The 26,280-nt window shown below is 41.4% G+C and overlaps 3 protein-coding genes across 3 annotated transcripts; all 3 read left to right on the top strand.

Moving 5' to 3' along the window:
* Nucleotides 1-756: 756 nt before the first annotated feature.
* On the top strand, nt 757-3,107 carry LOC131254211 (probable beta-D-xylosidase 2). The gene is made up of 2 exons (XM_058255208.1): nt 757-1,096; nt 1,533-3,107. The coding sequence occupies exons 1-2, from the start codon at nt 757-759 to the stop codon at nt 2,561-2,563; spliced, it is 1,371 nt and encodes a 456-aa protein (XP_058111191.1). The 3' UTR covers nt 2,564-3,107.
* Nucleotides 3,108-9,510: 6,403 nt separating this feature from the next.
* LOC131253951 (probable beta-D-xylosidase 5) lies at nt 9,511-14,339 on the top strand. The gene is made up of 6 exons (XM_058255041.1): nt 9,511-10,208; nt 10,972-11,277; nt 11,525-11,694; nt 12,194-12,294; nt 12,401-12,742; nt 13,179-14,339. Exons 1-6 carry the CDS (start codon nt 9,594-9,596, stop codon nt 14,207-14,209), a joined length of 2,565 nt encoding a protein of 854 aa, XP_058111024.1. The 5' UTR covers nt 9,511-9,593; the 3' UTR covers nt 14,210-14,339.
* Nucleotides 14,340-21,201: 6,862 nt separating this feature from the next.
* On the top strand, nt 21,202-25,826 carry LOC131253950 (probable beta-D-xylosidase 5). Its single transcript, XM_058255040.1, has 6 exons — nt 21,202-21,827; nt 22,591-22,896; nt 23,143-23,312; nt 23,811-23,911; nt 24,018-24,359; nt 24,796-25,826. Exons 1-6 carry the CDS (start codon nt 21,213-21,215, stop codon nt 25,824-25,826), a joined length of 2,565 nt encoding a protein of 854 aa, XP_058111023.1. The 5' UTR covers nt 21,202-21,212.
* The last annotated feature ends 454 nt before the right edge of the window (nt 25,827-26,280 follow it).

Genomic DNA, 26,280 nt, shown 5'->3' with positions numbered 1-26,280 from the left:
AAACTTCTATCTCAAACGATAAGAGGAGAATGGGATCTTCATGGGTAATGTTGTTTTATTTATTTATTTTTAAACTTAAAAAAAACAAGAAGCTATGTTGGTATTTTCTTATTTCAATCATATAAATGAAAATGGTTTTGAAGTATCTACATACAGCAACGAAAATCAATAATTAATTTTTTTCCACTTAGTTAATTTAACTTGTAAATTTCTACTAGCGATTTTGTTAATCATTTCCCGATATATTTTGCATTTCTTCGCATGATCCAATCATTGTGATTTTTTCAAGAGCATTGCCCATTGTTGTATGGAATGAATGGAAAATCCAGATCGAAGATTGGGTCACCCAAAATGCTCAAATCAACTAGTTGAATCGTGGGTTCAAGCACATTTTACCGTTAAAAAAAATCTGTAAAGGAAAAAAATTAGTTGCATCGGGGATTCGAGCCCAACGCGCGCACACACACACACACATATATATTTATATAAAATAGTTACACTGTAACCTACCATGCAACTAATATTTAAATCTTAAAAATTTTCACAGGTACATTGTTGCCGATTGTGATTCAATCGAGGTCATTCATCATGGCCATAAATGGCTCAACGACACAGCAGAGGATGCAGTTGCTCAAGTACTCCAAGCTGGCAAGCTCCCAATCTCAATAACTCAAATTGCATTCAAGATCTTTTTTTAATTATATATATTAATTTTCGCTTTTGGTTCTTTGCATTTTTTTTAAAAAAATTTCAGGGATGGATTTGGACTGTGGAACCTACTATACTAACTTCACCGAATCAGCAATCTTGAAAGGAAAGGCCAGAGAGAGTGATGTGGACAAGGCATTGAGGAATCTCTACGTCGTGCTAATGAGGCTTGGATTCTTTGATGGAAGCCCAACATTTGCTTCGCTTGGAAGAGATGATGTGTGTTCAATGGAGAACATGGACTTGGCAGCTGAATCTGCAAGGGAAGGGATTGTTTTGCTCAAGAATGAGGGTGAAACTTTACCTTTGAGATCCAACAAGTACAAAAAGCTTGTCCTGGTGGGCCCACATGCTAATGCAACTGCAGCCATGATTGGAAACTATGCCGGTAATTTTATTTTATTTTTAATTTTTCGTTTCCATGATTTAGATCTTTCCCAACAAGAATTTCCCATGTTCCATGTAGTCCAAACATCAGGAGACTATTTCAGTGAAATTCAACTGTCATGAGCTATCCCTCCAAAAACCCTAGTTCCTTTTGGATTTCCTTCTTGGCAAATGATAACTAATTGGTCAATTACCAATGAAGTGTCCATCACTGTAGGGTTGTGATGGGCCTGATTGGGCTAGTTTAGGTCCATCTTCACTTGGTCCCATTAATTACCATCCAGTCCATTAAAAGCTTGGAAAATTCCCTAGCAAACCATCCGTATTAGGAGGGATATTTTGTTCTTCCCGTACTAACCAACCTTGCTATAATACCATAGTGTGGAATGCACCACTAACGCATCACACATTCATATGTTGGTTTGGTATTACTACAGGCATTCCATGCCACTATGTGACTCCCCTGGACGCCTTCTCTGCACTGGCAACAGTTCATCACGAGATGGGGTGTGTTGATGTGGCATGCAAGAACCAGTCCTTCATCAATCAAGCAGTGGCAGCCTCAAAGGAAGCAGATGCAACCATCATTTTTGCTGGGTTAGATCTATCCATCGAGGCCGAAAGCTTGGATCGGACTAATCTCCTCCTTCCAGGTTACCAGACTCAGCTGATCCTTGATGTTGTCGATGCTGCCGCAGGCCCAGTCGTACTCATCATACTTTCTGCTGGAGGCGTAGACATCACATTCGCTAAGACCAACCCTAAGATTAATGCCATCATCTGGGCTGGGTACCCTGGCCAAGAAGGCGGTCGGGCAATCGCTGATGTTGTATTTGGGCATTACAATCCAGGGGGGAGGCTACCGATCACTTGGTACACTGCAGACTATGTAACCAAGCTTCCAATGACATCCATGCAAATGAGACCAGTTGATAACTTGGGCTACCCTGGGAGGACCTACAAATTCTTCGATGGTCCGGTGGTCTACCCATTTGGCTATGGGCTCAGTTACACTCAGTTCAAGTACAAGCTCACATCTGCGCCATCATCCGTTACAAAGAAGTTGAAGGCGCACCAACATTGCCATGACATTAGCTTAAAACCCAATGCATTTGTGCCATCATGCCCGTCTGTGTTGGTGGAAGAGACAAGATGTGGCGATGCAATCAACGTTGAGATTGAAGTGAGTAATGTAGGGCATCAAGATGGGTCCCACGTCATCTTGGTCTACTCTAAGCCGCCTGCCGATTTGGTTGGAGGTCCTGTTAAGCAAGTGGTAGAGTTCAAACGGGTGTTCGTACCTACTGGTGTGACCAAGACGGTGAAGTTCTCGATTGACGTCTGTAAGAGCTTGAGTGTGGTGACAGATACAGCTTACCTTGTTTTGCCAGCAGGGGAGCACACGATCATGGTTGGTGATGGAGATGAAGCTGTATCATTCCCAGTCCATGTTAACCTGTACTCTTAGTTATGAAGGGAAATGTGAATATACTCCTCACAAACAACTTCCCCTACCCTAGCATTGCATATGCAAATCTATAGTTGAATATTGTTGAGAGAAAAGGTCTTCTTGTTTTGGTACTAAACAAATAAAGGCCTCTTTTGCTAACATACATCTTCTCCACTTACCTTTATGTGCATCACCTATTGACAACGTGGCTAATGTATAAGACCTCTGATATGAATAGATGATGATTTATTTTTTAACTAACATTAAAGTATTTTGAGTCGATTTTCTTTAAACTCCATCATGGCCACCTCATGATGATCCCAATCTTAGTTATCCACTGCATATTTAAAAAGAACACTCAAATAATTGGTAAAAACTAAGTAATCAACTTGTTGAAATCAACCTATCTAATAGACTATTTGAAAGCGGTTAATTGTAATCAACCTATGTAACAGCCTATCACATTCAGCTAGAGGGAGTTTTGCACTCTCATTACGGATTCCTAACTTGGATTAAGGAGGAGGGTTATATCAGATTGGCAACCGGTTTGAAACTTATACTATGGCTTTTATCATGAATCTGAAAACCCGACATTCCCAACTCACGTTAAAGCATTCCCTGTATGCAACGTGTGACAATAAAACCTGGGTGTAGTGACAAACGGGCAAAAGTTGGCTAGAGCGTCTAGAAGTGACTCGTCACAACAATAGCCGTTTGTTAACAAAAACAAGCAAGGATTAATTTCCACACCACTCTGGATGCGAGTGGGTAAAGAAGCTAGCCTAGGAGAATTGTATTTATCTTGCTACATGGAATTTAAAAACACTGATGGGTAAGAGACATGTAGTAAGTAGATACAAAGAAATGAAGAGAGTAAACATAGGGGGCCAATCAGGAGAGAAAGTGAAAATGAGTCCGAGAGAAATTGATGGATAAAAACTTTGATATATAGGAGGAGAAAATAATAAAATGGGATAAAGATTGTGGTAGAAAAAATATAAATAAAAAAGTTGTAGATGATAGGAAAGAAAGTGATAGAATTTATTAATAAAATTTGTATTAGGAGAGGAGACGATCAATGTTATTATTATATATGCATATTAGGCCTTATTTCTTTTGTTTCCTTCATCCCGGCCTGCATGGCTGATTTCTCTTGATTTTGCTCCTCTGTTTTTTTTTTTTTTTTTTTCAAAAGCATGGCCATGCCCCTAAATCTTTGTTAATAAGAATAGATGAAGTACAAGCTACACTTTCGAGTGGGCTCCACACAAAAGAGCAGGCCTCACCTATCATATCGGGAAATCAGAAAAACTAAAAATAGAGAAAAAAACTAAGAAGAAAGCTAAAGCTACCCTTTCTTCGTATCACAACAGGGCTTTCCAGCATGACATTTGATGCCAAGCAGCCACTCAAAAGGTAGAAATAATTTCCAGAACATCGCCGCCTTGCGAACCAGCAGTAAGGGGACATTTCCCAACTCCTCCGCTGCACATGCTACAATCATACCCACAGCCAGATGCTGCCACCCTTCCTGCATTTACAAGCTATTACCTTTACAACAAACCAGTAGCCTTATCCTCTGAAACAACTAGTCCAAATCTGGCCAGCCATTCCACCCAAACGACTGACCTTAGAACAAAATCTGCTATATTCAAACAATTCAGACGCCCCACTCTCAATGGCCCACACCTGTATGTAGCCTGGACCGATCGTCACCAACATTATAATTGAGGCCCAGCAGCCACACATTAGCCACATCTCACTTCCAGAACAGAGCCACCTCATGAACCATCAACAAAAAGAAAAAACCCGACCCCACAATGCCCAGAGATAGACACCCCCTGGATAGCCTCACTATATATTTTCCAGCATCTGCCCCAAAAAGAAACTACCTTCACTTCACTTTCCATTCCAGAAACCTATTTCTTGTGAAGATCTAAAGCTGAAGCTGATTTGAACTTAAGGCAGCACAAAAAAATCACAGATCGAACCACGGACAGCAGAGAACGCAACATCTGCACCCGAGGACAATAGCCATATCATATGATTGCCCTTGACTTGCCATACATCCTAGAGGCACCAACATTCCAATAATGTTATTGTGGTCTTTAAGAGTGATGCGCGCTCGCGCACAAAATAAAGGAAGAAAAGCCCAACAATGTTATTGTGTAGAAATTAAGCCAACAAGCTTTTAATGTAGCAATCGGAATGGATCAGGCCTTAAAAAATTTCAGATCCAAATAATTTAGCACACTTGTTTTATGCAACCACAAAAAACATCCCAGCTTTGTGGGGGTAAATCTATCGGCTCATCAGGAGAAAACTTATATGTTAACCATATGTACCAAGTATTAGCCCATGAAAGCTATGATAAGCTAGACCAATGCGATGACATAAAACCATTACGGTGTGGCCTGCTTGATATTTGTCTTAGGGTGATTTTTGTATTTGCACTTCATCCTGGTGCATTACATATAATTAATAAGATAATATCACAACACAAATTCAGTTATTAGAGGTCTCTTTAGATTGAATTGCAATTCAATTGAATTGCATTTGTTATCGACCTTAATCAGTTTCCTCTCGACGATCGGCTACAGCTCTATCACATTGTCGACGGAGAGCACAGGGCACTCCTTCTTGAGCTTCTTCGAGTCCCATACGATATCAACGCCTATGAATGTGATCTTCGGACAATAGAGCTGGCGGACATCGCGCACCCACATCTGGTCATCAATGTCACTTTCGGCGACGGTGGTGAGGATCTGACGGTCGCCAATCTGGATTGTGTAGTCCATCTCGCACGGCCCTAGGAGGGGGCGGATCGAGACCACTATGGCTAATGCTTCTTCAACAGAGAGAGAGAGAGAGAGAGAGAGAGAGAGAGAGAGAGAGAGATTTCTTAGCTGTACTGAGGATTGAAAAAAAAAAGAAGGGGAGAAGGGTGAGAAAGATTGGGGATTTTGGGGATTCTAGGAATTTCTTCAAAATGCATGTTGGAAATATTGGCATTTTCTAGATTTGGCTGGGGTGAGAGAGGGTTGAGATTGGGAGAGGGAGATCGAAAGAGAGGGAGAGGGGGAGGGACAGGGAGAGGGAGATTGAGAGAGGGAGACGGAAATGGACGCGAAATAGGGTTTGAGAGCTTTTGGCGTAAGAAAAGGCTGAAAACGAATCGGTAATCCGTGGCAGATATTAACCAATGTGCCTCTCGAGCTTTGTGGTGTCCACTCAGAGGTTACTAATCGAATCCATTCTGTTCATCTGTTTCAAAATAAAATAATAAAACAATAATAAAAGAAATAAGAAGATCCAACACTCAATTGGGACACACCAACAAAATAGTGGAAATACTGTATAATAGTAAGGAATTTGAGTACGGTTCATTACCATGTAGAATCAGGAACGGCTTAAAGCCGTTTCTGAACCAAAATCCTAACCGTTCCAGTTAAGCGATTTTGGTGTAGTACATTAGCCCTAGCATTGGCGCCGGCGCCAATGAGGGCCCTGGCTTCAAAGTTAATGATTGCAAGTGAGCGCTGGGTTGTTGATGCAAGTGGGCCCACTAGATCAGCGGTGCCCAACAAGTGCTGGGCTGCATGGCACACATCATGGCTTAGGAAAGACATGACAAGGAGCACCCAAAAGAGGAAACGAGCCAATTGGAGCCATGCTTGAACCAAAATCATGAGAAAGATGTGGAGAGGAGTGGGCTTTTTATTGTGGTGGGATGGTGGGCTTTTATCAATGCGGCCCACTATGTAATAAATACTGACCTTTCATTTGGCGTGCCCTAAACTCAAAAGTCAAACTAGATTGAAGGGGAGTTTCACTATTATGGATATAATCATCTAATTGGTGAGGCTTTTGGCATATGGCCTATCCACAGAAGGGCCCATTAAATAAATGGTAGTGATGTCGTAGTATGCCACGTGTATGAAGATTGATTACTTGATAACGTAGCACTGCATGCTTTATCATACAAAATGATGTTTAAAGAGAAACGTTCACACATACTATGTTGCATGGGAAGTCTAGCATACAAAGCTATTTTTGAAGGTAACGTGCTACTTGTTTATAACATCCAAGCCGTGCAGATGGTGGCAAGCTTTATGAAGAGCATCTTGGGCAGAAACCATGATGTTTCACCGTACGGATGGGCTGCACCGTCAAAATCAATGGAAAGCCTACAATCCAACTCAATGTACTTTTGTTGTCTAGATAATCAATAGATTACTCCAATTTTTGCATAGGTGATCTGTATGGTAGGATCCAATGCTTTCACGGTTCTGACATTCCAACGAAATGACGAATTCATAGAAAATAAAAACCTTATACGAGAACACTTTTCATACCCCTACGCTTCAGGAAAAAAAAAAGGCCTGGGTGGGGATTTCTAAAGTGGTCCACTGGTGCAGCATCAAGAAGGGGTATTTGTCTCCTAATTCATGACACATTGCATGTGATGTGATCAATCTAAACCAGCCATCCAGTAGATCCTCGGTGGGGATGCCCGACTGGTGAAAATTACTCCAACTGTTATTCAATTTTCAAAAAATAATAATTCAAATGAAATACTTTTATTATCAATTAAATCACTTGCACCCAAAATGTAAATCATGTGGCATGATCATTGGATTGGTCAGATAGAGCCCGCTAGCTAGGTGGACGGTTCAAATTTATATGAGACTTTTCATTCTAGCTTGGCATGCTTCCAATTTTATTTTATTGTATTTTGCTTTGTTCCTCACCATGAAAACTAGACACCTTTAGAATTAGCTAGGTTTATCTAACCATCACGTAGTTCACTAGTTGAATTAACAACTCATGGATATTGTTTTATGTGCTAGGGTTATAAGATTAATTTTTAGACCATCCCACCATCATCACCATTATCATGGAATAAGGAATTATCATACGGCTCAGCCCCAAATCCTTGTTGAGCATAGTACAGTACGTTAGAGAGCATGGTTTCATCAACGTCGAACACCCATATCTCCTTTCCATCACGTACCTCCTAACATAAGATTAGCGGCGTAGGTCGCTGCGGTGTCAGCAACCACGTTGGAGTCCTCACGGTATAGATGACCCAACATGTTGTGGCCCACGTAGTCCTTGTAAGATTGCGGGTCAGTTATCCTTTCGCCGATTTTTTGAGTCTACCCCGCTAGACTCCATCTCGTTCATGATATCCCATGGACACGTATATTCCAAATCCGTCGAGTGGACGGTGGAGATGAATTGGGAGGGCTAGTCCACCCCTTCCCACGTCTGAAGCGTGGGAAGTTGCTAGGAAGGTTATTTAAATCCACAATTGGTAGACATTTAATCTACGGTAAAAAATGAAAATAGTCAATCATCCCATTAAAAAATCAATGTTATATTGGATGATCGCTCCAGCAATTTGGGTAGTTTAATTTAGGAAACGGATGGGCTACTCCCCTGCCACAACCCATGGCTGGTGGTCTGTGCTCTATGGGCCCCACCATGATGTATGTGTTTCATCCATGCCATTCATATATTTTTCCATATCATTTTATGCTAAAAGACTAAAAAGGAGGTGTATTCCAATCGCATCTAAACCGCATTACAGGAAACACTATTTAATGACCATCAACCATTTAAAACCTTTTGGGGGCCATAAAAGTTTTAGATCAAGATGATTTTTGTTTTTGCCCTTCATCTGGGCCTATATGACCTAATCAATTGATTGGATGTCAAATAAACATATTGGATACATTAGGCCTTAAGAGGATTTTAATTGTGGATATCCAATAACTATTGTTTTCCTGTGGTGTGGTCCACCTGAGACTTATATTCCCCTCAGTTTTGGTACCAAGCACTAAAATGATATGTATAAATGGATGAATGGAATGGATGAAACACATACATGATGGTGGCGCCCACATAGCACCGACCATCAGCCACGGGGCTGGTGGCAGGGGGACTAGCCAATCCGTTTCCTTTAATTTATACTCATATGTACAATGGGTACAGTTTCCGAGGGGCATGTCTATCAGCATCATGATAAGCCAGTGTATCAAATAACTCACGTGGATTTTTCTCCGCATTTTCATCCACATGGGTTTTGTCATTTTAAAAGGCTAAATCACCCGAGCATGGTTCCCTTGTGCACACCATTAAAACAAAACATGGCCAGCCTGGTGTTATTAAAACTAGAAACTCAAGTGGAAGTGGAACGTTCCATCAAAAGAGATATTGGGGCCCACCATCACGTCATTTTGATTCTTGTGTGGCCCACTGTTGCATCATGCCATTCTCATGGGGCCCACAATTTCAGGAAATTTTAGTGAGAATTCAATGGTATGAGGATATTATTCAAGGATTGCCCATGATATTCAGGTGAGTTGGATGAATTTAAAAAGACAGATAGCTAGAAAACCATTAGAATAGAATGTATGATCGAGCCAGATATTTGGGGTAGCCTGAGAATGTTCATGGTGGGCCCACTTTAAGAACCGTGCAGATCGCATTTAAGGTGGGTAATTATGATTAGCTTGATAAAATAAAGGAGACCTCTCCTCACCTGCACGTGCGTACTCGCTCCTGCAAGTGCCAGCATGGTGGCCCACCTATCATGGGTAGTTATTCCCAATGTCATATATGAACCATCCATATTGTTTTGGTTGCATGAGCCAAAAAAGGTACTTACACCGAGTGCTATTTATGTATAGGATTGAAAAGAAAATTTTCGATGGATCACATTCAACTCCAAAAATCATTGGTCTAAAACATCCCATTGGTTTTAGTGGAGAATCAGACTAATAACATGGGTGGTTCTGATCAACGGACCATCTCTGCTTGTGGGGTTCGTTGAGCAGTAAGTGAATTAAGCTTTTGACTGGGATCTGTTGGAGTCGTTTGTTTTGGACCATGTCTACATTAATCTCTTATCACCGTTTTTTTTTTTTTAAGACAGAGGCCGTTTTTCTGGTTTGTGTTCGTATAGTAAATTGTTATTGTAGGTAAGCATGAGATTTATTTTTAGAGAAAAAGCAGGTAGAAAAAGTGGCATGTCCATGCATGCATGCATGCTTATAAATACATGAACTTACTCCTTGTAAAGCCATATCGAATTCTCTCTTTCTCCTCTCACTTGCTCCACATGAAAATGGCAGCCATTACTCTCTTTTCTCTTCTTCTTTCTGTTTTAATCATCTCTACAAATTCTAGAAACATACCTCCAATCCATTCTCATTCTCTAGCACCATCAGATTCTCTTTCTCCTCCACAAGACTGGACGACCACCGAGGCCCATCGTCATCATCATAACCCTCATCGTGACCTTGCTAGCAGTAATTTCACCCATGTTTGTGACTCTTCAAGATTCGCTTCTTTAGGTCTTCACATGGCCGAATTTGCATATTGTGATAAATCACTTCCATATAGTATCAGAGCAAAGGACTTGGTTGATAGCATGACAATTTCGGAGAAGGTGGCTCAACTAGGGAACAAGGCATATGGGGTGGCTAGGCTTGGACTTCCAATGTATGAATGGTGGTCAGAAGCTCTCCATGGTGTGGCCAACACAGGCCCAGGTACCCATTTCGATAATAATAGCATCCCGGGGGCCACGAGCTTTCCAACCGTTATTCTCACGGCGGCGTCATTTAATGAGTCACTATGGAAAACCATAGGGCAGGTAAATATGTTAAGAAAATTTTTTGTTTGTAATCTTAGAAATAATATTGGTTAATACAAAGGTGTATTATAAGATTCTCAATTTCATTGGACCCGGCAATGGTGGGGCCAGGGCTGGCCATGGGCTGATCAGTTTAGCCGCGATTAGCATGAGCCTAGCACAACAAAAGGAGATTGAAAATTAAATAATTGATTGGGCTCGAACCCGACCCAACCAGCTTGAAAAGTGATAAAATCTTTATTTTCCACTTGATTGTTCTTAATATTTCTGTTGATCAAGTAGATCACACATGCACAAAGAAACGGAGAACTTAGAGGTATGGAACCAATGGTCTACATTGAAGATGGATAAGTTTCCTAACCAAGAATTGGAATGGCATATTGATAGGACATAAGACATACATTTTAAGTCAGGTTGGGTCGGGCATGGCCAGGCCATGTCTGCAGACACCCAAGCCAGACCACGGGCCAAGCTAGTAGGACCAAGCCCAGTCCATAAGTTGGCGGGCTTGTTAGATGAGACCTTAATTTGATGGTCAGCAATATCTGATATCGGGTGTGAGATTTTATGTACGTACCTCCCATCACTTTTGAACTGTTTGGATAACTAGAAAGTGGGTCCCACATGTACAGTTTGTTGGGCTGAACAAATGGAAGATGGAGCACTACATATTTCATGAAATATAAAATAATGAACGTTTCCCAAATAAGCTACTGGAGTTCTTATGCTAATGACTTTGTTCTTCTTTCCTTGCATATTGAAGGTTGTTTCTACAGAGGCAAGGGCCATGTACAATTTAGGTTTAGCTGGATTGACATTCTGGAGTCCTAACATCAATGTTGTTAGGGACCCCAGGTGGGGTAGAATCACAGAGACCCCAGGTGAAGACCCGTTCGTGGTGGGCCGCTATGCTGTGAATTACGTTAGGGGCTTGCAAGACGTCGCGGGGCACAAAAATCCTAAGGACTTGAACTCTAGGCCACTGAAGATTGCTGCATCCTGCAAGCATTACGCTGCTTACGACGTCGACAACTGGTTAGGCATCGACAGATACCACTTCGATGCAAGGGTAATCACTACTCAATCTAAGCTCTTCCCTTCACTAGTTGGTCCATATCATGAAAATAAGGCATGCCGTTCAATAAGTGGGCTGCTGTCGAATGATAAAAGATAGGCAAGAAAAAGAAACCAATTGCCCTAATTCAATGTGGCCCACTGATGAGCTGACTTGGCCTGGGCAAGTTCATGATGTGGTATCCTTGATTAATGTCCCGAATCTTCCTCATACATGTATCTTTTAAATATTTTTTATGAAGGTGACTGAGCAAGACATGGTGGAGACGTTCCTTCGTCCATTCGAGATGTGTGTGAAGGAAGGAGACGTTAGCAGCGTCATGTGCTCTTACAACCGTGTCAACGGCATCCCCACATGCGCCGACCCAAAACTTCTATCTCAAACGATAAGAGGAGAATGGGATCTTCATGGGTAATGTTGTTTTATTTATTTATTTTTAAACTTAAAAAAAACAAGAAGCTATGTTGGTATTTTCTTATTTCAATCATATAAATGAAAATGGTTTTGAAGTATCTACATACAGCTACGAAAATCAATAATTAATTTTTTTCCACTTAGTTAATTTAACTTGTAAATTTCTACTAGCGATTTTGTTAATCATTTCCCGATATATTTTGCATTTCTTCGCATGATCCAATCATTGTGATTTTTTCAAGAGCATTGCCCATTGTTGTATGGAATGAATGGAAAATCCAGATCGAAGATTGGGTCACCCAAAATGCTCAAATCAACTAGTTGAATCGTGGGTTCAAGCACATTTTACCGTTAAAAAAAATCTGTAAAGGAAAAAAATTAGTTGCATCGGGGATTCGAGCCCAACGCGCGCGCACACACACACACACATTTATATAAACTAGTTACACTGTAACCTACCATGCAACTAATATTTAAATCTTAAAAATTTTCACAGGTACATTGTTGCCGATTGTGATTCAATCGAGGTCATTCATCATGGCCATAAATGGCTCAACGACACAGCAGAGGATGCAGTTGCTCAAGTACTCCAAGCTGGCAAGCTCCCAATCTCAATAACTCAAATTGCATTCAAGATCTTTTTTTAATTATATATATTAATTTTCGCTTTTGGTTCTTTGCATTTTTTTTAAAAAAATTTCAGGGATGGATTTGGACTGTGGAACCTACTATACTAACTTCACCGAATCAGCAATCTTGAAAGGAAAGGCCAGAGAGAGTGATGTGGACAAGGCATTGAGGAATCTCTACGTCGTGCTAATGAGGCTTGGATTCTTTGATGGAAGCCCAACATTTGCTTCGCTTGGAAGAGATGATGTGTGTTCAATGGAGAACATGGACTTGGCAGCTGAATCTGCAAGGGAAGGGATTGTTTTGCTCAAGAATGAGGGTGAAACTTTACCTTTGAGATCCAACAAGTACAAAAAGCTTGTCCTGGTGGGCCCACATGCTAATGCAACTGCAGCCATGATTGGAAACTATGCCGGTAATTTTATTTTATTTTTAATTTTTCGTTTCCATGATTTAGATCTTTCCCAACAAGAATTTCCCATGTTCCATGTAGTCCAAACATCAGGAGACTATTTCAGTGAAATTCAACTGTCATGAGCTATCCCTCCAAAAACCCTAGTTCCTTTGGGATTTCCTTCTTGGTCAATGATAACTAATTGGTCAATTACCAATGAAGTGTCCATCACTGTAGGGTTGTGATGGGCCTGATTGGGCTAGTTTAGGTCTATCTTCACTTGGTCCCATTAATTACCATCCAGTCCATTAAAAGCTTGGAAAATTCCCTAGCAAACCATCCGTATTAGGAGGGATATTTTGTTCTTCCCGTACTAACCAACCTTGCTATAATACCATAGTGTGGAATGCACCACTAACGCATCACACATTCATATGTTGGTTTGGTATTACTACAGGCATTCCATGCCACTATGTGACTCCCCTGGACGCCTTCTCTGCACTGGCAACAGTTCATCACGAGATGGGGTGTGTTGATGTGGCATGCAAGAACCAGTCCTTCATCAATCAAGCAGTGGCAGCCTCAAAGGAAGCAGATGCAACCATCATTTTTGCTGGGTTAGATCTATCCATCGAGGCCGAAAGCTTGGACCGGACTAATCTCCTCCTTCCAGGTTACCAGACTCAGCTGATCCTTGATGTTGCCGATGCTGCCGCAGGCCCAGTCGTACTCATCATACTTTCTGCTGGAGGCGTAGACATCACGTTCGCTAAGACCAACCCTAAGATTAATGCCATCATCTGGGCTGGGTACCCTGGCCAAGAAGGCGGTCGGGCAATCGCTGATGTTGTATTTGGGCATTACAATCCAGGGGGGAGGCTACCGATCACTTGGTACACTGCAGACTATGTAACCAAGCTTCCAATGACATCCATGCAAATGAGACCAGTTGATAACTTGGGCTACCCTGGGAGGACCTACAAATTCTTCGATGGTCCGGTGGTCTACCCATTTGGCTATGGGCTCAGTTACACTCAGTTCAAGTACAAGCTCACATCTGCGCCATCATCCGTTACAAAGAAGTTGAAGGCGCACCAACATTGCCATGACATTAGCTTAAAACCCAATGCATTTGTGCCATCATGCCCGTCTGTGTTGGTGGAAGAGACAAGATGTGGCGATGCAATCAACGTTGAGATTGAAGTGAGTAATGTAGGGCATCAAGATGGGTCCCACGTCATCTTGGTCTACTCTAAGCCGCCTGCCGATTTGGTTGGAGGTCCTGTTAAGCAAGTGGTAGAGTTCAAACGGGTGTTCGTACCTACTGGTGTGACCAAGACGGTGAAGTTCTCGATTGACGTCTGTAAGAGCTTGAGTGTGGTGACAGATACAGCTTACCTTGTTTTGCCAGCAGGGGAGCACACGATCATGGTTGGTGATGGAGATGAAGCTGTATCATTCCCAGTCCATGTTAACCTGTACTCTTAGTTATGAAGGGAAATGTGAATATACTCCTCACAAACAACTTCCCCTACCCTAGCATTGCATATGCAAATCTATAGTTGAATATTGTTGAGAGAAAAGGTCTTCTTGTTTTGGTACTAAACAAATAAAGGCCTCTTTTGCTAACATACATCTTCTCCACTTACCTTTATGTGCATCACCTATTGACAACGTGGCTAATGTATAAGACCTCTGATATGAATAGATGATGGTTTATTTTTTAACTAACATTAAAGTATTTTGAGTCGATTTTCTTTAAACTCCATCATGGCCACCTCATGATGATCCCAATCTTAGTTATCCACTGTATATTTAAAAAGAACACTCAAATAATTGGTAAAAGCTAAGTAATCAACTTGTTGAAATCATCCTATCTAATAGACTATTTGAAAGCGGTTAATTGTAATCAACCTATGTATCAGCCTAGCACATTCTGTTAGAGGGAGTTTTGTACTCTCATTACGGATTCCTAACTTGGATAAAGGAGGAGGGTTATATCAGATTGGCAATTGGTTTGAAACTTATACTATGGCTTTTACCATGAATCTGAAAACCTGACATTCCCAACTCACGTTAAAGCATTCCCTGTATGCAACGTGCGACAATAAAACCTGGGTGTAGTGACAAATGGGAAAAAGTTGGCTAGAGTGACTGGAAGTGACTCGTCGCAACAATAGCCATTTGTTAAGAAAAACAAACAAGGATTAATTTCCACACCACTCTGGATGCGAGTGGGTAAAGAAGCTAGCCTAGGAGAATTGTATTTATCTTGCTACATGGAATTTAAAAACACTGATGGGTAAGAGACATGTAGTAAGTAGATACAAAGAAATGAAGAGAGTAAACATAGGGGGCCAATCAGGAGAGAAAGTGAAAATGAGTCCGAGAGAAATTGATGGATAAAAACTTTGATATATAGGAGGAGAAAATAATAAAATGGGATAAAGATTGTGGTAGAAAAAATATAAATAAAAAAGTTGTAGATGATAGGAAAGAAAGTGATAGAATTTATTAATAAAATTTGTATTAGGAGAGGAGACGATCAATGTTATTATTATATTTGCATATTAGGCCTTATTTCTTTTGTTTCCTTCATCCCGGCCTGCATGGCTGATTTCTCTTGATTTTGCTCCTCTTTTTTTTTTTTTTTTTCAAAAGCATGGCCATGCCCCTAAATCTTTGTTAATAAGAATAGATGATGTACAAGCTACACTTTCGAGTGGGCTCCACACAAAAGAGCAGGCCTCACCTATCATATCGGGAAATCAGAAAAACTAAAAATAGAGAAAAAAACTAAGAAGAAAGCTAAAGCTACCCTTTCTTCGTATCACAACAGGGCTTTCCAGCATGACATTTGATGCCAAGCAGCCACTCAAAAGGCAGAAATAATTTCCAGAACATCGCCGCCTTGCGAACCAGCAGCAAGGGGACATTTCCCAACTCCTCCGCTGCACATGCTACAATCATACCCACAGCCAGATGCTGCCACCCTTCCTGCATTTACAAGCTATTACCTTTACAACAAACCAGTAGCCTTATCCTCTGAAACAACTAGTCCAAATCTGGCCAGCCATTCCACCCAAACGACTGACCTTAGAACAAAATCTCCTATATTCAAACAATTCAGATGACCCACTCTCAATGGCCCACACCTGTATGCAGCCTGCACCGATCGTCACCAACATTATAATTGATGCCAAGCAGCCACACATTAGCCAAATATCACTTCTAAAACATAGCCACCTCACGAACCATCAGCAAGAAGAAAAAACCCGACCCCACAATGCCCAGAGATAGACACCCCTTGGATAGCCTCACTATATATTTTCCAGCATCTGCCCCAGAAAGAAACTACCTTCACTTCACTTTCCGTTCCAGAAACCTACTTCTTGTAAAGATCTAAAGCTGAAGCTGATTTGAAGTTGAGGCAGCACAAAAAAATCACAGATTGAACCACGGACAGCAGAGAACGTAGCATCTGCATGCGAGGACAATAGCCATATCATATGATTGCCCTTGACTTGCCATACATCGTAGAGGCACCAACATTCCAATAATGTTATTGTGGTCTTTATGAGTGATGCGCGCTCGTGCACAGAAAAAGGAAGAAAAGCCCAACAATGTTATTGTGTAGAAATTAAGCCAGCAAGCTTTTAATGTAGCAATCGGGATGGATCAGGCCTTAACAAATTTCAAATCCAAATAATTTAGCACACTTGTTTTATGCAACTACAAAAAAGATCTTAACTTTGTGGGGGTAAATCTATCCGCTCATAAGGAGAAAACATATATGTTAACCATATGTACCAAGTATCAGCCCATGAAAGCTATGATAAGCTAGACCAATGTGATGACATAAAACCATTACGGTGTGGCCTGCTTGATATTTGTCTTAGGGTGATTTTTGTATTTGCACTACATCCTGGTGCATTACATCTAATTAATAAGATAATATCACAACACAAATTCAGTTATTAGAGGTCTCTTTAGATTGAATTGCAATTCAATTGAATTGCATTTCTTATCGACCTTAATTAGTTTCCTCTCGACGATCGGCTACAGCTCTATCACATTGTCGACGGAGAGCACAGGGCACTCCTTCTTGAGCTTCTTCGAGTCCCATACGATATCAACGCCTATGAATGTGATCTTCGGACAATAGAGCTGGCGGACATCGCGCACCCACATCTGGTCATCAATGTCACTTTCGGCGACGGTGGTGAGGATCTGACGGTCGCCAATCTGGATTGTGTAGTCCATCTCGCACGGCCCTAGGAGGGGGCGGATCGAGACCACTATGGCTAATGCTTCTTCAACAGAGAGAGAGAGAGAGAGAGAGAGAGAGAGAGAGATTTCTTAGCTGTACTGAGGATTGAAAAAAAAAAGAAGGGGAGAAGGGTGAGAAAGATTGGGGATTTTGGGGATTCCAGGAATTTCTTCAAAATGCATGTTGGAAATATTGGCATTTTCTAGATTTGGCTGGGGAGAGAGAGGGTTGAGATTGGGAGAGGGAGATCGAAAGAGAGGGAGAGGGGGAGGGACAGGGAGAGGGAGATCGAGAGAGGGAGACGGAAATGGACGCGAAATAGGGTTTGAGAGCTTTTGGCGTAAGAAAAGGCTGAAAACGAATCGGTAATCCGTGGCAGATATTAACCAATGTGCCTCTCGAGCTTTGTGGTGTCCACTCAGAGGTTACTAATCGAATCCATTATGTTCATCTGTTTCAAAATAAAATAATAAAACAATAATAAAAGAAATAAGAAGATCCAACACTCAATTGGGACACACCAACAAAATAGTGGAAATACTGTATAATAGTAAGGAATTTGAGTACGGTTCATTACCATGTAGAATCAGGAACGGCTTAAAGCCGTTTCTGAACCAAAATCCTAACCGTTCCAGTTAAGCGATTTTGGTGTAGTACATTAGCACTAGCATTGGCGCCGGCGCCAATGAGGGCCCTGGCTTCAAAGTTAATGTTTGCGAGTGAGCACTGGGCTGTTGATGCGAGTGGCCCCACTAGATCAGCGGTGCCCAACAAGTGCTGGGCTGCATGGCACACATCATGGCTTAGGAAAGACATGACAAGGAGCACCCAAAAGAGGAAACGAGCCAATTGGAGCCATGCTTGAACCAAAATCATGAGAAAGATGTGGAGAGGAGTGGGCTTTTTATTGTGGTGGGATGGTGGGCTTTTATCAATGCGGCCCACTATGTAATAAATACTGACCTTTCATTTGGCGTGCCCTAAACTCAAAAGTCAAACTGGATTGAAGGGGAGTTTCACTACTATGGATATAAACATCTAATTGGTGTGGCTTTTGGCATGTGGCCTATCCACAGAAGGGCCCATTAAATAAACGGTAGTGATGTCGTAGTATGCCACGTGTATGAAGATTGATTACTTGATAACGTAGCACTGAATACTTTATCATACAAAATGATGTTTAAAGAGAAACGTTCACACATACTATGTTGCATGGGAAGTCTAGCATACAAAGCTATTTTTGAAGGTAACGTGCTACTTGTTTATAACATCCAAGCCGTGCAGATGGTGGCAAGCTTTATGAAGAGCATCTTGGGCAGAAACCATGATGTTTCACCGTACGGATGGGCTGCACCGTCAAAATCAATGGAAAGCCTACAATCCAACTCAATGTACTTTTGTTGTCTAGATAATCAATAGATTACTCCAATTTCTGCATAGGTGATCTCTATGGTAGGATCCAATGCTTTCACGGTTCTGACGTTCCAACGAAATGACGAATTCATAGAAAATAAAAACCTTATACGAGAACACTTTTCATACCCCTACGCTTCAGGAAAAAAAAGAGAGGCCTGGGTGGGGATTTCTAAAGTGGTCCACTGGTGCAGCATCAAGAAGGGGTATTTGTCTCCTAATTCATGACACATTGCATGTGATGTGATCAATCTAAACCAGCCATCCAGTAGATCCTCGGTGGGGATGCCCGACTGGTGAAAATTACTCCAACTGTTATTCAATTTTCAAAAAATAATAATTCAAATGAAATACTTTTGTTATGAATTAAATCACTTGCACCGAAAATGTAAATCATGTGGCATGATCATTGGATTGGTCAGATAGAGCCCGCTAGCTAGGTGGACGGTTCAAATTTATATGAGAATTTTCCTTCTAGCTTGGCATGCTTCCAATTTTATTTTATTTTATTTTGCCTTGTTCCTCACCACGAAAACTAGACACCTTTCGAATTAGCTAGGTTTATCTAACCATCACGTGGTTCACCAGTTGAATTAACAGCTCATGGATACTGTTTTATGTGCTAGGGTTATAAGATTATTTTTTAGACCATCCCACCATCATCACCATTATCATGGAATAAGGAATTATCGTACAGCTCAGCCCCAAATCCTTGTTGAGCATAGTACAGTATGTTGGAGAGCACGGTTTCATCAACGTCAAACACCCATATCTCCTTTCCATCACGTACCTCCTAACATAAGATTAGCGGCGTAGGTCGCTGCGGTGCCAGCAACCACGTTGGAGTCCTCACGGTATAGATGACCCAACATGTAGTGGCCCACGTAGTCCTTGTAAGATTGCGGGGCCGTTATCCATTCGCCGATATTGTTAGTCTCCCCCGCTAGCCTCCAGCTCGTGCATGAGATCCCATGGACACAGAGATTCCACATCCGGTGAGTGGACGGTGGAGATGAATTGGGAGGGCTAGTCCACCCCTTCCCACGTCTGAAGCGTGGGAAGTTGCTAGGAAGGTTATTTAAATCCACAATTGGTAGACATTTAATCTACGGTAAAAAATGAAAATAGTCAATCATCCCATTAAAAAATCAATGTTATATTGGATGATCGCTCCAGCAATTTGGGTAGTTTAATTTAGGAAACGGATGGGCTACTCCCCTGCCACAACCCATGGCTGGTGGTCTGTGCTCTGTGGGCCCTACCATGATGTATGTGTCTCATCCATGCCATTCATATATTTTTCCATATCATTTTATGTTACAAGACCAAAAAGGAGGTGTATTCCAATCGCATCTGAACCGCATTACAGGAAACATATTTAATGACCATCAACCATTTAAAACCTTTTGGGGGCCATAAAAGTTATAGATCAAGATGATTTTTGTTTTTGCCCTTCATCTGGGCCTATATGACCTAATCAACTGATTGGATGTCAAATAAACAGTACAGTGGGTCTTATGAGGTTTTTGATGGTGGATATCCAATAACTATAGTTTTCCTGTGGTGTGGTCCACCTGAGATTTATATCCCTCTCAATTTTGGGATCAAGCCCTAAAATGATCTTTAATAATGGATGAACGGAATGGATGAAACACATACATCATGTTAGAGCCCACAGAGCATCGACCACTAGCACCCGGCTGGTGGCAAGGGGAATAGCCAATACGTTTCCTTTAATTTATGCTCATATGGGCATGTTTATTAGCATCATGATAAGCCAGTGTATCAAATAACTCACGTGGATTTTTCTCCGCATTTTCATCCACATGGGTTTTGTCATTTTAAAAGGCTAAATCACCCGAGCATGGTTTCCTTGTGCACACCATTAAAACAAAACATGGCCAGCCTGGTGTTATTAAAACTAGAAACTCAAGTGGAAGTGGAACGTTGCATCAAAGAGATATTGGGGCCCACCATTACGTCATTTTGATTCTTGTGTGGCCCACTGTTGCATCATGCCATTCTCATGGGGCCCACAATTCCATGAAATTTTAGTGAGAATTCAATGGTATGAGGATATTATTCAAGGATTGCCCATGATATTCAGGTGAGTTGGATGATGAGACAAGCTAAATTTAAAAAGACAGATAACTAGAAAACCATTAGAATAGAATGTATGATCGAGCCAGATATTTGGGGTAGCCTGAGAATGTTCATGGTGGGCCCACTTTAAGAACCGTGCAGATCACATTTAAGGTGGGTACTTATGATTAGCTTGATAAAATAAAGGAGACCTCTCCTCACCTGCACGTGCGTACTCGCTCCTGCAAGTGCCAGCATGGTGGCCCACCTATCATGGGTAGTTATTCCCAATGTCATATATGAACCATCCATATTGTTTTGGTTGCATGAGCCAAAAAAAGGTACTTACACCGAGTGCTATTTATGTATAGGATTGAAAAGAAAATTTTCGATGGATCACATTCAACTCCAAAAATCATTGGTCTAAAACATCCCATTGGTTTTAGTGGAGAATCAGACTAATGACATGGGTGGTTCTGATCAACGGACCATCTCTGCTTGTGGGGTTCATTGAGCAGTAAGTGAATTAAGCTTTTGACTGGGATCTGTTGGAGTCGTTTGTTTTGGACCATGTCTACATTAATCTCTTATAACCGGTTTTTTTTTTTTTTAATACAGAGGCCCTTTTTATTGTTTTTGTTGGTTTAGTAAAATTTTATTTTATGTAAGCATGAGATTTATTTTTAGAGAAAAAGCAGGTAGAAAAAGTGGCATGTCCATGCATGCATGCATGCTTATAAATACATGAACTTACTCCTTGTAAAGCCATATCGAATTCTCTCTTTCTCCTCTCACTTGCTCCACATGAAAATGGCAGCCATTACTCTCTTTTCTCTTCTTCTTTCTGTTTTAATCATCTCTACAAATTCTAGAAACATACCTCCAATCCATTCTCATTCTCTAGCACCATCAGATTCTCTTTCTCCTCCACAAGACTGGACGACCACCGAGGCCCATCGTCATCATCATAACCCTCATCGTGACCTTGCTAGCAGTAATTTCACCCATGTTTGTGACTCTTCAAGATTCGCTTCTTTAGGTCTTCACATGGCCGAATTTGCATATTGTGATAAATCACTTCCATATAGTATCAGAGCAAAGGACTTGGTTGATAGCATGACAATTTCGGAGAAGGTGGCTCAACTAGGGAACAAGGCATATGGGGTGGCTAGGCTTGGACTTCCAATGTATGAATGGTGGTCAGAAGCTCTCCATGGTGTGGCCAACACAGGCCCAGGTACCCATTTCGATAATAATAGCATCCCGGGGGCCACGAGCTTTCCAACCGTTATTCTCACGGCGGCGTCATTTAATGAGTCACTATGGAAAACCATAGGGCAGGTAAATATGTTAAGAAAATTTTTTGTTTGTAATCTTAGAAATAATATTGGTTAATACAAAGGTGTATTATAAGATTCTCAATTTCATTGGACCCAGCAATGGTGGGGCCAGGGCTGGCCATGGGCTGATCAGTTTAGCCGCGATTAGCATGAGCCTAGCACAACAAAAGGAGATTGAAAATTAAATAATTGATTGGGCTCGAACCCGACCCAACCACCTTGAAAAGTAATAAAATCTTTATTTTCCACTTGATTGTTCTTAATATTTATGTTGATCAAGTAGATCACACATGCACAAAGAAACGGAGAACTTAGAGGTATGGAACCAATGGTCTACATTGAAGATGGATAAGTTTCCTAACCAAGAATTGGAATGGCATATTGATAGGACATAAGACATACATTTTAAGTCAGGTTGGGTCGGGCATGGCCAGGCCATGTCTGCAGACACCCAAGCCAGACCACGGGCCAAGCTAGTAGGACCAAGCCCAGTCCATAAGTTGGCGGGCTTGTTAGATGAGACCTTAATTTGATGGTCAGCAATATCTGATATCGGGTGTGAGATTTTATGTACGTACCTCCCATCACTTTTGAACTGTTTGGATAACTAGAAAGTGGGTCCCACATGTACAGTTTGTTGGGCTGAACAAATGGAAGATGGAGCACTACATATTTCATGAAATATAAAATAATGAACGTTTCCCAAATAAGCTACTGGAGTTCTTATGCTAATGACTTTGTTCTTCTTTCCTTGCATATTGAAGGTTGTTTCTACAGAGGCAAGGGCCATGTACAATTTAGGTTTAGCTGGATTGACATTTTGGAGTCCTAACATCAATGTTGTTAGGGACCCCAGGTGGGGTAGAATCACAGAGACCCCAGGTGAAGACCCGTTCGTGGTGGGCCGCTATGCTGTGAATTACGTTAGGGGCTTGCAAGACGTCGCGGGGCACAAAAATCCTAAGGACTTGAACTCTAGGCCACTGAAGATTGCTGCATCCTGCAAGCATTACGCTGCTTACGACGTCGACAACTGGTTAGGCATCGACAGATACCACTTCGATGCAAGGGTAATCACTACTCAATCTAAGCTCTTCCCTTCACTAGTTGGTCCATATCATGAAAATAAGGCATGCCGTTCAATAAGTGGGCTGCTGTCGAATGATAAAAGATAGGCAAGAAAAAGAAACCAATTGCCCTAATTCAATGTGGCCCACTGATGAGCTGACTTGGCCTGGGCAAGTTCATGATGTGGTATCCTTGATTAATGTCCCGAATCTTCCTCATACATGTATCTTTTAAATATTTTTTTGAAGGTGACTGAGCAAGACATGGTGGAGACGTTCCTTCGTCCATTCGAGATGTGTGTGAAGGAAGGAGACGTTAGCAGCGTCATGTGCTCTTACAACCGTGTCAACGGCATCCCCACATGCGCCGACCCAAAACTTCTATCTCAAACGATAAGAGGAGAATGGGATCTTCATGGGTAATGTTGTTTTATTTATTTATTTTTAAACTTAAAAAAAACAAGAAGCTATGTTGGTATTTTCTTATTTCAATCATATAAATGAAAATGGTTTTGAAGTATCTACATACAGCTACGAAAATCAATAATTAATTTTTTTCCACTTAGTTAATTTAACTTGTAAATTTCTACTAGCGATTTTGTTAATCATTTCCCGATATATTTTGCATTTCTTCGCATGATCCAATCATTGTGATTTTTTCAAGAGCATTGCCCATTGTTGTATGGAATGAATGGAAAATCCAGATCGAAGATTGGGTCACCCAAAATGCTCAAATCAACTAGTTGAATCGTGGGTTCGAGCACATTTTACCTTTTTAAAAAAACATCTGTAAAGGAAAGAAATTAGTTGCATCGGGGATTCGAGCCCAACACACACACACACATATATATTTATATAAACTAGTTACACTGTAACCTACCATGCAACTAATATTTAAATCTTAAAAATTTTCACAGGTACATTGTTGCCGATTGTGATTCAATCGAGGTCATTCATCATGGCCATAAATGGCTCAACGACACAGCAGAGGATGCAGTTGCTCAAGTACTCCAAGCTGGCAAGCTCCCAATCTCAATAACTCAAATTGCATTCAAGATCTTTTTTTAATTATATATATTAATTTTCGCTTTTGGTTCTTTGCATTTTTTTTAAAAAAATTTCAGGGATGGATTTGGACTGTGGAACCTACTATACTAACTTCACCGAATCAGCAATCTTGAAAGGAAAGGCCAGAGAGAGTGATGTGGACAAGGCATTGAGGAATCTCTACGTCGTGCTAATGAGGCTTGGATTCTTTGATGGAAGCCCAACATTTGCTTCGCTTGGAAGAGATGATGTGTGTTCAATGGAGAACATGGACTTGGCAGCTGAATCTGCAAGGGAAGGGATTGTTTTGCTCAAGAATGAGGGTGAAACTTTACCTTTGAGATCCAACAAGTACAAAAAGCTTGTCCTGGTGGGCCCACATGCTAATGCAACTACAGCCATGATTGGAAACTATGCCGGTAATTTTATTTTATTTTTAATTTTTCGTTTCCATGATTTAGATCTTTCCCAACAAGAATTTCCCATGTTCCATGTAGTCCAAACATCAGGAGACTATTTCAGTGAAATTGAACTGTCATGAGCTATCCCTCCAAAAACCCTAGTTCCTTTGGGATTTCCTTCTTGGTCAATGATAACTAATTGGTCAATTACCAATGAAGTGTCCATCACTGTAGGGTTGTGATGGGCCTGATTGGGCTAGTTTAGGTCTATCTTCACTTGGTCCCATTAATTACCATCCAGTCCATTAAAAGCTTGGAAAATTCCCTAGCAAACCATCCGTATTAGGAGGGATATTTTGTTCTTCCCGTACTAACCAACCTTGCTATAATACCATAGTGTGGAATGCACCACTAACGCATCACACATTCATATGTTGGTTTGGTATTACTACAGGCATTCCATGCCACTATGTGACTCCCCTGGACGCCTTCTCTGCACTGGCAACAGTTCATCACGAGATGGGGTGTGTTGATGTGGCATGCAAGAACCAGTCCTTCATCAATCAAGCAGTGGCAGCCTCAAAGGAAGCAGATGCAACCATCATTTTTGCTGGGTTAGATCTATCCATCGAGGCCGAAAGCTTGGACCGGACTAATCTCCTCCTTCCAGGTTACCAGACTCAGCTGATCCTTGATGTTGCCGATGCTGCCGCAGGCCCAGTCGTACTCATCATACTTTCTGCTGGAGGCGTAGACATCACGTTCGCTAAGACCAACCCTAAGATTAATGCCATCATCTGGGCTGGGTACCCTGGCCAAGAAGGCGGTCGGGCAATCGCTGATGTTGTATTTGGGCATTACAATCCAGGGGGGAGGCTACCGATCACTTGGTACACTGCAGACTATGTAACCAAGCTTCCAATGACATCCATGCAAATGAGACCAGTTGATAACTTGGGCTACCCTGGGAGGACCTACAAATTCTTCGATGGTCCGGTGGTCTACCCATTTGGCTATGGGCTCAGTTACACTCAGTTCAAGTACAAGCTCACATCTGCGCCATCATCTGTTACAAAGAAGTTGAAGGCGCACCAACATTGCCATGACATTAGCTTAAAACCCAATGCATTTGTGCCATCATGCCCGTCTGTGTTGGTGGAAGAGACAAGATGTGGCGATGCAATCAACGTTGAGATTGAAGTGAGTAACGTAGGGCATCAAGATGGGTCCCACGTCATCTTGGTCTACTCTAAGCCGCCTGCCGATTTGGTTGGAGGCCCTGCTAAGCAAGTGGTAGAGTTCAAACGGGTGTTCGTACCTACTGGTGTGACCAAGACGGTGAAGTTCTCGATTGACGTCTGTAAGAGCTTGAGTGCGGTGACAGATACAGCTTACCTTGTTTTGCCAGCAGGGGAGCACACGATCATGGTTGGTGATGGAGATGAAGCTGTATCATTCCCAGTCCATGTTAACCTGTACTCTTAGTTATGAAGGGAAATGTGAATATACTCCTCACAAACAACTTCCCCTACCCTAGCATTGCATATGCAAATCTATAGTTGAATATTGTTGAGAGAAAAGGTCTTCTTGTTTTGGTACTAAACAAATAAAGGCCTCTTTTGCTAACATACATCTTCTCCACTTACCTTTATGTGCATCACCTATTGACAACGTGGCTAATGTATAAGACCTCTGATATGAATAGATGATGATTTATTTTTTAACTAACATTAAAGTATTTTGAGTCGATTTTCTTTAAACTCCATCATGGCCACCTCATGATGATCCCAATCTTAGTTATCCACTGTATATTTAAAAAGAACACTCAAATAATTGGTAAAAGCTAAGTAATCAACTCGTTGAAATCATCCTATCTAATAGACTATTTGAAAGCGGTTAATTGTAATCAACCTATGTATCAGCCTAGCACATTCTGTTA

Source organism: Magnolia sinica, chromosome 8 (genome assembly GCF_029962835.1).
Source record: "Magnolia sinica isolate HGM2019 chromosome 8, MsV1, whole genome shotgun sequence".
In the NCBI taxonomy this organism is placed as follows: Eukaryota; Viridiplantae; Streptophyta; class Magnoliopsida; order Magnoliales; family Magnoliaceae; genus Magnolia; species Magnolia sinica.
Note: the sequence above shows the minus strand (reverse complement) of the source record. Positions and strands in the feature narration are given on the sequence as shown.